Source organism: Polyodon spathula, chromosome 4 (genome assembly GCF_017654505.1).
Source record: "Polyodon spathula isolate WHYD16114869_AA chromosome 4, ASM1765450v1, whole genome shotgun sequence".
Taxonomy (NCBI): Eukaryota; Metazoa; Chordata; class Actinopteri; order Acipenseriformes; family Polyodontidae; genus Polyodon; species Polyodon spathula.
This window is the reverse complement of record NC_054537.1, coordinates 87,477,453-87,491,054: the sequence shown is the minus strand read 5'-3', so window position 1 is coordinate 87,491,054 and position 13,602 is coordinate 87,477,453. Positions and strand designations below refer to the sequence as shown.

The 13,602-nt window shown below is 38.0% G+C and overlaps 1 protein-coding gene across 1 annotated transcript in view; it reads left to right on the top strand.

The window, feature by feature from the left end:
- Positions 1-13,602, top strand: part of LOC121315049 (collagen alpha-1(XXVIII) chain-like) — an 87,346-nt gene that overhangs the window by 24,064 nt on the left and 49,680 nt on the right. Inside the window, exons 12-17 of the mRNA XM_041248930.1 lie at positions 3,170-3,238; positions 3,665-3,733; positions 11,169-11,237; positions 11,459-11,527; positions 11,608-11,676; positions 12,453-12,521. Coding sequence (XP_041104864.1) covers positions 3,170-3,238; positions 3,665-3,733; positions 11,169-11,237; positions 11,459-11,527; positions 11,608-11,676; positions 12,453-12,521 — 414 coding nt within the window. The remainder of the gene's footprint in view (positions 1-3,169; positions 3,239-3,664; positions 3,734-11,168; positions 11,238-11,458; positions 11,528-11,607; positions 11,677-12,452; positions 12,522-13,602) is intronic.

The following is a 13,602-nucleotide window of genomic DNA, read 5'->3' as shown; positions in this document are numbered from 1 at the left end:
CTATCAGTTGCAATGCCAATTTGTTGACACTTCTTTACCACATTGATTTTGGTAGGTATACTTATTCATCTATGACTGTAGTGGGAGCGAATCACTCTTCGGTTCCAGCAGCCAGGGCATGCATACTGTAACTTGCATGGGGACTAAAGGTTTCATTATTACTTCATTTTCATTTTCAAAGTAAAACTTCTGTAACATTTGTTGTTAGCATTTTTTGTTTTGGATCATTTACAAATATGTTGTCATCTTTTTTTATGGAGCCTGTGTGACTGTTGCCATTCTTTTGTGGAGGATTGTGTTTTTGTTGCCATTCTTTCTGGAGGATTGTGTCTTTGTTGCCATTCTATTGTGGAAGACTGTGTCTTTGTTGTCATTCTTTTCTGGAAGATTGTGTCTTGTTGCCATTCTATTGTGGAAGATTGTGTTTTTGTTGCCATTCTTTCTGGAGGATTGTGTCTTTTTTGCCATTCTATTGTGGAAGACTGTGTCTTTGTTGTCATTCTTTTCTGGAAGATTGTGTCTTTGTTGTTATTCTTTTTTGGAGGACTGTGTCTTTGTTGCCATTCTTTTTTGGAGGATTGTCTTTCTTTTTTGCCTTTTTAATTGTTAAGTGTTTTTATTGCTTGTGGTTTGCACAATGCAGAATTTCAACAGATATAAAACTATATTATTTGTTTTTAACTTGGAAATAAGTGAAGTAAAGGTGAGATTGTCTTTAAAAAGAGACTTTTCAGACTTGGTTAGAACTGGGATGTTTCATAAGTAGAATCATTCTTGATTTATAGCTTATGGATTGGCATGCTGCTCCACCAGCTGTTCTGGACACAAGCTAAATCACTGTAAACAAAATGCAGCATCTCATCTGAGCAGGGCAATCCTGGACTAGTATATTTAAATAAGGAACTCCCATGAAAAGGTGACAGATTTATGTGAAATTTTAAAGAGGCTTCTCAAATATAATTGAGGTTGGGAACAAAGAACAAATAACTATTACAGCATTACAGTACAGTACTCCACCATTCATCTCTCCATGGCTGAACTAAAACCTTTTTGTGTCGGTGAGCCTAGTAACAAAATAAAAATATACAGAAAAAAAGACATAAAGCCTCTTTGTTTTATATACTGTACAGCAAGGCTGTGGATAGTTAGAAAGCTATAATCTCTTCCAATGTACTGAGTTTTATGACTTCCTGACACATTCAGATCTATTTCCGTAGCCAGAACATTAGAAATTGCAGACCGTGGGATAATCAACACAAGTGGTATTGTTAGCAACATGATTAACAACACAAGTAGTATTGTTAGCAACATGATTAACAACACAAGTAGTATTGTGAAATGTGCAGGCAAATGCCCATCCTGTTTTTTTCACTACAGTTCCGCTCTGACACCATGTTTAGCAGAAAAGCATCAGAAAGAACACTGAGAGTCAGGAAAGCTGCAGTCAAAGCACTGGTTGCGCGTGTTTATTAACAATAAAACACAAATAAACAAAGGCACAAGGGCCAAAACAAATGTAAAACACCTTCACTCACGGTTCTCTGTCTTTAACACTACCACAAAACAAAGGACTTGGCTTCCTGTATATAGCAGATGGCTGGGACTTGACTAATTATTTAGTCAAGGCCCAGCCACATTCCATATGTGTTCTGGCAGGGAGGGTTTTAACCCCCTCCCTGCCTACCCTACATTCAAACACACACACACAAACACACACACACACACACACACACACACACACGCACACACACACAGTTACCACAAGGACAATATACTATTGCTTTTCCTTTTAACAGAATGTATAATGAAACAGTAGTGTCTTTGTGTGCAAAAAATAGCAGGCTAAAATTCTTATGAGATGTACTGTATGTATATTAGAAACCACGTCTCACAACCAAACAACTACAAACACAGAGACACACGACTGTATAACATTTGCCATTCAAATTATTGGCAGTGATAATAGCAAATAGCAAATTATGGAAATTTGGAAGCACACAGAATTGGAGCTCTCTTGCTTAAAGATGTAAAGAGCACATTTTGCTACTTGTTTGATCTCCTGCCAAAAAAATAAATACAAAGATGACTGTAAAACAGTTTTAAAAAGTTAATTATTCATGCAGAGATGCCAACTTCTGAAAGGAGAAAATAGTAGCAAGTGCCAAGTGAAACGAGGCAGACATTTTTTTTTTTTATACCAGTGGCTGCTAACCCCTAGAAATTAAAAGGTTCTTGGGCTGTGGCAAGCCAATGACCTCATTTTGCTGTTCAAGCTATCATTTTGGTAATTGTGAACACAGAGCATTTAGAAATTTAAGTCCCCATCCCTAATAAAAATACTTCAACACTTATTTTTTTTTTTTTTTTTTTTTTAAATTCTGTTTATTTTAGACTTAAATACTAGTAGGGCTATCAAACCTGGACTGAGATTTTATAAAAAAAAATAAATAAATAACTATCAAAATAATAACACCTCAAGAAACGTTTAACAATGTTGTTTTTTTTTAGTTTTTTTTTTAGATTTGTACTGTTCTGCAACTATCAAAACACAAAATGCTGTGTTGTATCGAATAATAAATTAATTATATAAAGCGAGTTAAACCTCAAAACCCATTTGCACAAACATACAGTAATGGGGAGTGTCAGATTTTGCTTATTGCTGGTGTTTCTTCGTACCTATGTGAGTGATAAAGTCGTGACGGCCACCGTTTTTCACAGAGAAGTCTGGCAGAATTCACAGTAGACCTGTAGCTGTCAGGACCTTTTGTGTAGCAGGGATCTGGTTCTGCACTATAAAGTGCCTGCTTGTAACATATATATATATATATATATATATATATATATATATATATATATATATATATATATATATATATATATATATAAGGAAATGCAAAATACCTTATTGAACTTAAAACAATACCTTGTCACTACCTAAGACTGTGTTTTTTAGTAATCTACAGATGGTTTCACAAGCCCTGATTAGAACTGATTTTGGACTGCCTTACCTTACCACTCAGATGAGATGGTCCACGATTACTGCTAATGAGGGTCTTGAAACAATACAATGAGTGCATCCTGTTCATCAAGACATACTGAGGTGGAACGATTCCATGAAGTGGTGTTGGAAAACACTGAGAGGTACAAAACATCTTTCTTTTCTTTCCAGGGGGATCGTGGTCCAACTGGTGCCTCTGGCCCCCCAGGCGATAATGGTATTGGATTTCCTGGGCCAAAGGTGAATAGGTGAAATATTGTGAAAGCCTGAGACAGCAAGTGAGAGGTTGAACATTTAGGGAGAAACTCATCAGATGTGTTTGACACAGCACAACACAATCTTCTGGTGTGCTGAATCTCTTTGCAGCTACCTTTGTAGCTGGAAGTAAATTTTGAGCAAGAAAAAAGAAACCGACACGTTTCTGCAATATGAAGCAGCTAGGCTATTCAGTTATCAAAAATACTAGTATCATGCATTCTGACATCATTTTAAAATAATTTGCACCATTATTATTTGTTGTTCAGCACTGTACTGTAGTACTGGTTCATTTGAGCTTTTCAGAAGGATTATTCTGTAAACTGATTTTTTACCAAATATGTTCCATGGTTTTTCCCCTACTTACAGTATTAACTTTATATTCCTGTTCGGCACTGCTTGTTTTTTCAGGGGGACAAAGGTTCACAGGGCAGACCTGGGCCTACTGGTCCAATAGGCATTGGGGAACCAGGACCACCGGTAAGTATCCATCTTGACTCAAGAGGCTCGGAAGACCGCTTCTGTTTGGGTAAATATGTTCAAGACTCATCTTAATCTTAGGGGATGAAAAGCTGTCCAGGGAAAACTCACATTTCAACAATGAAGATGAAGAGATTCATAGCCATTCATATTCCATAGCCCCTTCGGTTTTTATCAAAAAAAAACATGTGGACATGAAAAAAAGGAGCTTGTATAGTACATAGGGCCCGATCTTCGATCTTCGCGCAATCCTCTCGCTAAATTTAGACTCGCAAAAAAATAGTGCTTTGGCACAAAATGAGAAATATTCCAAAACGGCACAAAGCAGTTGCGAGACATGGGAATATAGCAGTTTTCTGAGCAATTCACAAATCTGTTTGTGCCTTGCAAAACCATCTGCACATTCACTACCAATATAGCAACTGCATACAACAGCCAAACGAGAATGCAGAATGATGGACAGTCACTGTTAGTAATGCGACAAGCTGCTATCATTGGTGTTGCCACAGTATGTACTGATATGACAGCAGACAAGACTACACAATATATCGTGCACACATACATACGGACCATTCAAATACACAATAGGCTCCATAGCTAGGCTGATAACGCCACTGTTTTATTGAATACGGACAGTATTGTATCACAAGGAAATACTATATAGGTTTCTTTAAAGGCCAGCTGATCTGACGTAGCTGTATATTTTTGAAGTAAAATATGGATACAGTCTTTTTTTTCTGAATGATATATTTTTTTATATAAGTCGTGCCGTGACAAAGTCTACTGTGGTAGCACACTCTCTGATTTGTAAATGTAACGAGGTCATTCACCTGCAAAGTAAACATAAATCAAGCATTTTTATATACATAATACACAGAAATGTGTTATATTATTCTACTCACCCATTTGAAAATCATGATTAAACCCAGTTTGTAAGGTTTTGAGTGTCGCCGGAATGGATTGTTTTCGTTATGCCATTTTTTCGTAAGAATCATAATTAATTGTAGCCTACTATGATTTCTCAATAAATGAACAGTCTCTGTACAATTAGCAACACCGACATTCTGCAAACTGGACAGCTGCATAAATTACAGTTAACAGAACTGTTTGTCCCGCCTGAGCTAACTTATGATTGGACTGCTGCAGAGAAAATACAGGTCTTTGATAGGTTGATCGTATCACCGGTCTGATTTTAGGAAAATGTTATCTGCAGCTGCCCACCCCTCACCCATAATGCACAGCAACCTATGGAATAGCCAAATAAAGCAATGGGCCACAAGATGGGTGTATGATGTATTTATACAATTAATTTACAGATGTGTGGCAACACACAGCAAAGATAACAGGCAGGACCCCCCTCCCCTTTTCATTCTTCTCTCAATCTACATTTCCATACTTTGATGGCACACACTGAATGCCGATATGCCTATGGAGCAGTGAAGAACACATATAACTGTATATGTAAACACACTACCACTATCCATCATATCAATACAGTGATAAAACACATAACTGATCCACCCATCCAGTGTGTGCGGATGGGGGTTGGGGTTCTGTACTATTGTACGTTTGTACTATTGTGCCCAACTCCAGAGTGGACTTTTACTCTGACACTATTTGAGGCAGCGGTGCGCAGTTATTGGAACTAGTGGTGCGCAGTTATTAGAACTAGCGCATTGCAATTATCGCGCAGATATTGGTATATTCAGACGAATTAGGGCTTTTGCCCAATTCAAATTTGATTGCACTATGTGCATATTGAATGTCTACCTAGAATACATTTGTATCTCATGTTTCTATTTACCGATGCATTACCATATGCTAATAGGACCATATTAAAGGAAGCGAAGGAAGGCAGTGTGCTGGACAGAGGTGAATGCATGTTTCCACACTCGTCTGTTAGGCATGGGAATACGCTATAAACGTCACTATGATATGCACATGTTATATATGTTATGCAAACAAAAAAAAAGAGGCTTATTGCTTGTATGTTTTTGCCGCAAACTGACTATGTTAATGCAGTATATAGGTTTGCATTACCATCAACTTTAGGTAAACTGGACTCGCTATATCATGCATCATTGAGGTACAATACAAATACAAGATTTAATACTCATCACTGTATATTGTACGATTTGGTAGGCTGGACTTCTTTGGCTTTACGCAGGTTGAAGCACTGGTATATTCTGGTATATAAGGCTATTCAATGTAAATTATATAAATATACTTATTTAAATGAATACCATATAGCTTCCTATAGTAACCATAGCCTCAGATCTCATTCTTTTTTGCCTTTTAAAATCCCAAATGTGCATCCTGAGGCTGGTAAAGGATCCTTTGTTTATTATGCCCCATGGTCCTGGAATGAGTTCCAGTCCAAACTAAAGTTGCAGACCCAGATATCTTTTTTGCAATTTAAGAGTAAACTGTATGATTTCGTGACTGAGAGTTGTAATTGTTTTAAATAGTTGACTACTTTTGTGTATTTTGATTATTGTTTTAAATGTGATATGCCTGTGTCTTAATTGTATTTTATTGTGTATTGTTCTTGTTGTCCAATTGACTTGCTGCTACCTGCTTGGCTAGGTCTCACTTGTAAAAGGAGGTGTCTAGAAGGGCTAGTATTCCGATAGTATCCTAATACTAAGTGGGTATTCGGTATCACGTTTTCGGAATACTGGTATCCAGAATACAGACGGATTCATTCAGAATACACTGTTTACATGGCATGGAATAGCTATTCAAATTTCCCACTGTTCTGAATACAACTGGAATCCTGATAGAACAGGACAACTGGAACAGGTACCCAGATATCAATATGAGTGCAGTCAGTTGCACCTACCACGCAGGGCAGGTGCACGACCTCATAAAAACCCTGCATTATCTCCTCACTGTTTGCTCTGGTACTGGGGAATTTAATATGTTCCTCAGCACGTCGCAGCAACACGGTTATGATCCGGTCGAGGTGGCGGACACGGCTGACTGGGTGATCCTCACTGTATCACCTTCTACCGTCTGGAAGGTCCCGGTAGCCAGGATACACATACAGACAGACACTACCAATTGCTCAGACAAGGCATGACTGCGCAGGTTTGTTCTGTCCAGGTCATCATGCAGCATATGGCATAGATGAGTCGAGACGATACCTGGACACGATTTGCTCATTTTTGAGCTCCTCATATTTGTGCCGAGGCCGATGCACCCTTTCAGCATATCTTTGCCTATGTCGGGGTTGCTGTTTCTGGGTGTGCCTTGCATTATTCACATCCACATGTCGACGGACACGCTGCATGCTACCCACGTTTCCCATTGTTGCCTGTTTGTAGTTAGTGCTGGAATGTTAGTGTGCGCAGAGTTAATGCAGTCCTTTTACAATCCTTACTCAGCGTGTCACAAACCTGGTTTTGTGCTTGGCGCATACATTCAAATATACCAGCATCACGCATATTGGTGGTCACTCCCCTCATATTGCGCAATGCATACATTTTATTTCTGCACAGTGCAGAATGGATTGTGTCGCACATTAAAACCCATTAAGATAAGAAAGACATTTTATAAAAGTGCATTTTTAGTCTTGACTTAAATGTAACAGCCTGCTTCCCTGACAAATGAAGGCAGAGTATTCCATAATTTAGGAGCACGGCAAGAAAAAGCCTTACCTCCCGTGTTGCTTCTGTTGACTCTAGGAATAAACAGCAGCCCCGCATCCTGTGATCTCAGAGTGCGGTTTGAAAGATACGGGGTCAGTAACTCTTGCAAATAACTAGATGCTAATCCATTCAGGACTTTGTAAGTTAACAGCAAAATCTTAAAAATCTATTTTATACTGCACAGAGAGCCAGTGTAGAGGCCAAAACAGAGGTACTATGTTCACTTTTCCTGGTTTTAGTCAGAATTGTAGCAGCAGTATTCTGAAGCTGCAAGCGGGATACCCCACGTTTTGGGATTACAATAATCAATTCTAGATTAAACAAAGGCATGCATCTCTCTGCATCAGATACATTTCTATTATTTATGTCATTTTGTTGCATTATAATGCAATAATTTAATATTTTCCTCATCTTGGTTTGAAGTTTTCAAACTGTCTGGAAACGAGTAGTCATAGCCATATATATAAAATCACGTATTTGGCACCTGTTTAAATACAACATCTGTCCACATGTGGGTCATATTAACGCATGAAAAAAATGCTGAACCACAGTAATTTAAAAAACATCTCCCCTCAAGTACGATGTATATGTAGCCTATATTTACTTTATATGTATATTAATAAATGAATAGCATAGCATGAAGGACTGTATTCATAAAATTAAAATAAAAGCTTTGAAGAAGTTGTGTTGTAAAAAGTTCATTTCTCATGGCTGTTATAAAACACATTGGCAGTGTAAATCAGAAACTTTTTCATTCACATGTGCTGTCTCAGTAGACTAAATAGCAAGATTTATTTTTTGGAAAAATACAGTGCATGACATGCAAGCCTATATTATAAATAGGATAAACAACATCTGGAACAAAAGGACATCTTTCACTCTACTTACACATTGTGTGAATCATTGCACTAGTGGGGATGGGGGAAAAGGTGATCAATAATTAATAAGGAATGACAGGAATTGTAGCATATTTTAGAAATTTATGTATTTAGGAATAGTGGTTAGAAGACAAATATACAACTTTGCTTTTTAAATAAGTGTTTCCCCAGAGCCTGACACATGAGAAAAATAGCTGGTTTTCGGCTTGTTCCTGTCATTAGTAAAACCTGGCATAAGAAACTGTTGTGTCCTCGTTGTTCATGGTGATATTTGATCGGTTTTCGTCTGCTTTTCCCTAGGAGGAACATCATCTGCCTGTTACTCCCTGTCAATTATACATTTTCTTTTGACTAAATCAATCCTAGATTGACTGATAGAACTGATGTATTTAAGGATGAATGTGTGCTCACCAAATTTACTTATTTTAGGGGATTTTTTTGTGTGTATCGCTTCAATTTTACAACAAAATGCTTTAAAAAAAATTGTTCGGTGAAATGCTTACCAGAACATATAATGACACTTTTGAGTGTACAGGCCAATGTCAGCTAACGGTAGCATATATAATAGGTAGAACATATATAGATACAGGCATTGTATATATATATATATATATATATATATCTATGTATTATATAATATATAATATATATATAACAGCAAGGGACCTAGAATTTAGCCCTGTGGAACACCACAGACAACTTCCAATAATGACGATTTGACCCCCCCAATAGAGACGAACTGAAACCTATGAGAAAGATAAGATAAGACAGGACAAGGTCAGACAGTCCTACTGTGCTTTCAAGACAATTCAGTAAGATGGAATGGTCTACAGTATCAAAGGCAGCACTTCAAGAAGATGAATTAATAGTGATGGAATGCCCTAGTCAGAGCTTATCAGCAGATCATTCACAACTTTGACAAGGGTCGTCTCGGTGCTCTGTGCTGCACAAAAAACAGACAGAAACTTCTCGAATATACCTTTAAGAGTTAGGCATTTTTGTAATTAATTGCAACAATTCTCTAGAACCTTATCTAAGAATAGTAGGCTGTAGATTGGCCGGTAGTTATTGAGGACTCTAGGGTCCAAATTGTGTTTTTTAAGCATAGGCTTTACCACAGCTACTGTACCTATATATATATATATATATATATATATATATATATATATATATATATATATATATATATATTTGTATGAGCTTAACATGCAGCCTACAGCACTCAGTACTGCCAGGTGGTCTCCCATCCAAGTACTAACCAAGCCCAACATTGCTTTGCTTAAGCATTGCATGGTAAGTTCGATTTGAAGAGCTTTTCTATTGTTCATCAGAGACGTTGCCCAGGGGTCACTACAAGGAAGTAGCTCTTCTTGACCCCCACAGCTACCTTAAGAGCTGAGGAAACTCTAATTTTTTCTCAGTTTGGAAAGCCCAATTATTATTATTTTTTATTTCAACTCAGCTCACCGCTCCACCCCCGCGCTGATTCAAGAGAGACGAAGACAGACACACACGTCCTCCGAAATGTGTGCTGTCAGCCGTCCGCTTCTTTTTACTCTGCAGGCCCCCCATAGCTGTACGTTAAACTCCCCAAGCAGACCGGTCTGTTAGACCAAACAAGCAGAACACGTTCATCAGCAGGAAGGTGGAATACTTTCGCCAAATCGACTGTCCAGTTCTGTTCGGTCTGTTTGGGATCTCAAAATTACGCCTTTAGTATCACATCTCCCAGCAGAGCAATCATATGACCTTAACACTGACCTATTGCCAGAGCGTTCGCTCTGCGTCCCGCCTCCAGATTGACCATCTGTCGTGATTTGCGAATTTGTTTTTTGATTGACAGCCCGCCAATACTACCTCAATACTACCTCAACCAATACATCTCCTCTTCCTCCATATTCAGAAACATCTGACTGATTCTAGAGATCTTAGAAATGTTTTACGTAACTTTTGTGTTGCCAGTGTGTGGCATTGTTACGTGTTGTTTCCGCGCTGAAGCAGGCAGGCAGGCGAGAGCCAGAATGGAGGCACAGAGACACAGAAGTGCAGTGAAACACACCAGCAAGGCGCTCAGTATTTATTAACACATAAAACTAAAAAAACAAACAATAATGTCATGTGATGCTACCAGCAATGGTAGCTCGCAGAGGATGCTACAAGACTGTAAAAACACTAAAAATAAAACACAGTACAACAAACTATAAATCAAAGCTGCCGTGAAAACGGCAGGCCTTGCAGCAGCCCCCATCAAAGTGGTCGCTATGTTTTTATACTGACACTCCGCTGAGACACGCCCACCTGCCTGGTGGAACAGCTGATTGCTTTCAGCTGCTCGTCCACGCAGACAGGAAATTGTCCCACGGAGAGCCACAGCAGCTAAACAATTAATTAAACCACTCTATTAACAATTAACCTGAAAACATACAATAACAACATATTTCCCATGTGGAGGGCTTACACCCTGCCACACAGTGACACACACTTTTTGTGTTTATTGTTTTGGAAAGATTTGAAAATGTACAATCTAGTGCTAGCATTACATTGTACATAAAGGCTTTAATGTACAAGTGGCATTGTCAAAGCCTGTATAGTGCAGTTCACCAATAGCTTGTACTTCTGTGTGTAATCACCAGTTGTGTCTGTGTCAGTTGTTTCAAGAGCAAAGCAGCACTCCAAGGGGCTTTCTGTTTTGTCTTTTTTTTTTTTTGGACAAAATAATAAGTCTAATATTATGCTATGACTTAATTTTGTAATCTGGTTATTTATTTTACAGTTTTACTTCATGAGATGTTTGGTCGAAGTAAAAGTGTATTCTTAAAATATTATTTTAATTTATTCCTGAAAACCATTATGTTATTTTTGCATGCGTATCTGATTAAATACTTGTTGTATTTTAATGTTAATTAGGGTCCTCCAGCTCCTTCAGGGATACAGGGGAACATAGGACCTCCGGGAGAAGGACTTCCTGGTGCAAAGGTCAGATATTGTTTTATGCTATTTGATCTAGAACCTGGGCCAAGAGTTACCTGATTTTTAAATATAATTAAGAAGTATACTGCAAGACTCCCAACACCTGCACAAACCCCTAACCCTAACCCTGTCAAGCCATACAAACTACCCTTTGCATATATGTTGTAATTTATAGAACTGGCTTTGTTCTGCAATTGGTGGGTTTTTTTTTTTGGTTTTGTTTTCAGGGGGACAGAGGGTACGAAGGACCCAGAGGAACTCGTGGCTTACCAGGATTGGGGATTAAGGGTGAGAAGGTAAAAATATAGACTTTTTAAATCCAAAATTGTGTTTAATTGTTCTTTGTGGTGTCATTACAAGTTGTTTTTCTTTGCAGGGTGATTTTGGACCTACTGGGCTTCCTGGATCAGCTGGCCTTCCAGGAAATGGGATTCAGGGAGAAAAGGTGAACTACAATGTGACATCAGAACCAGTGTTTTGAGCTGTTGATTAGCAAAGTTTACAAGGGTGCTCACTGACTGACAAGCTTTTCATCTGTTTAAATGATGATGTTTAATGTATGGTGTGACACTTGCTTCTTTCATAATATGCCAACTTCTAAACAGTGGCAGATCTAAATTCCACCACAGTTTGAATTAAACTGGTAATTTGACTTTCTTTTAAAGACAAAAATATACTTGAGACTCAAACACAGTTAGTTTTGTCTGTTTTTTTTTTTTTTCCAATGGCAGAATTCACATTTGCCACCATTTAGTTCCATTGAATAGACTCCTTTGTTTAAGCATGTATGCAAATGTTGTGGTTTATCAACTCGATTCAAATGACATTTTGCTGGGGAACATCATTTCAGGAAAATATTCTAATAAGTACTTATTTGGTCCAATTAAGCAATTTAGTGTACAGTTGGAACAAAAACCAGGAGGGACACCGGCCCTCCAGGACCAAGATTGGAGACCCCTGCATTAGAAGGGCATAGCTTTCCTTTCCCCCACCCTGCTCATCCACAAACTGAATTCTCTTGATATACAGGTGGCCAGGTGAGATTGACAATCAGTTATCTCATTTAACCTGGCCAGGTCTCACATATATTTGGTTCTCCATTGTGATGGGTTTTTAACCCCATCCGTGTGAACTAAACTAAATGCTAAAAGGGACATCTCACAGTATTTTGCTAATGTTTTCTTTTTTTTTTTTTTTTTTTTTTTTTTTTTTTTTTTTTAGGGGGACCAAGGTCCTGTAGGCCCAATTGGTCCTAGAGGGCCACCAGGGATAGGATTTAGTGGCCCAAAAGTAAGTTCTGATAATTAATACCGTTGCATCCCCTGGTCACTGCATTCTGTAATGTTTTTTATTCTGTATCTAATGTTTTGAATATACTCTGTGAAAGTTTACCATATTTGCAAGCTTACTGCTTATTGTGCATGTATTGCTTATTGTGCTTTACCATGCTTGCAATGCTTTACCATACTGTTCCTTACTATGCTTGCGTATGTTTTACATTTCATTCACTAAAATTAATTACACTTTACATGGTGTAAATAGTGAATAGTTTTGTGTGTAAGACATATTTGGTTTAAAAAGTTATAACATTAGTAATATTATCACAGGTCAGTGTAGATAACAGTGTTCTTACATCATCACATGCTTGTTTTTTTCTCTCAAGGAGCGCTTGTCAAAGGCTGAGGTTACTTAGAATTCTGTACCTGATTCTGATTGGCTGAATACATTACATGATTTATAGCAATCAACGTAGGAGTGGATCCACTGCAATTAATAACGTGTTTACATAAAAGCCGCCTTCGGACCTATGTGTGCGTGGAGTGTAGTCTCAGAACTAAAACGTGTGACCTATCTATTTAATATTCAATACAATGCAACATATTAAAGTACAGTTAACCTTGTATTAACAGTTAAACTTGTATTGACAGTGTACAATGTAAGTGTCCATTTAATTAAAAACAGTGTGCAGAAGAGTAGGTGGTTAATAAATGAAAATCACAAAAATTAAAAAATCTTTAACATTTTTTTTTTCTGCTGCTTAACCTCATTACAATGTTTTTCCAGTAAAAGTGAAACTTGAGGGTTCAAGTGGTATTTCTTTGGCACTGCCTTGACTTGCAGACAAACAAGGAAGATATTCCTGCTCCCACTGTGTATGTAAAATTCCTTACCTCCCTAGCACCTCAGCAAGGCAACATTGCCATAGACCTCTTGGTGGCCTCCCTGACTAGTGCCCTTCTCGCCCAGATACTCAGTTTTTGAGGCCAGCCTGTTCTAGGCAGATTCATAGTTGTGCCGTATTCTCTCCGTTTCTTAATAATGGACTTTATTGTGCTCCAGGGGATATTCAGTGCCTTGGAAATGTTCTTAT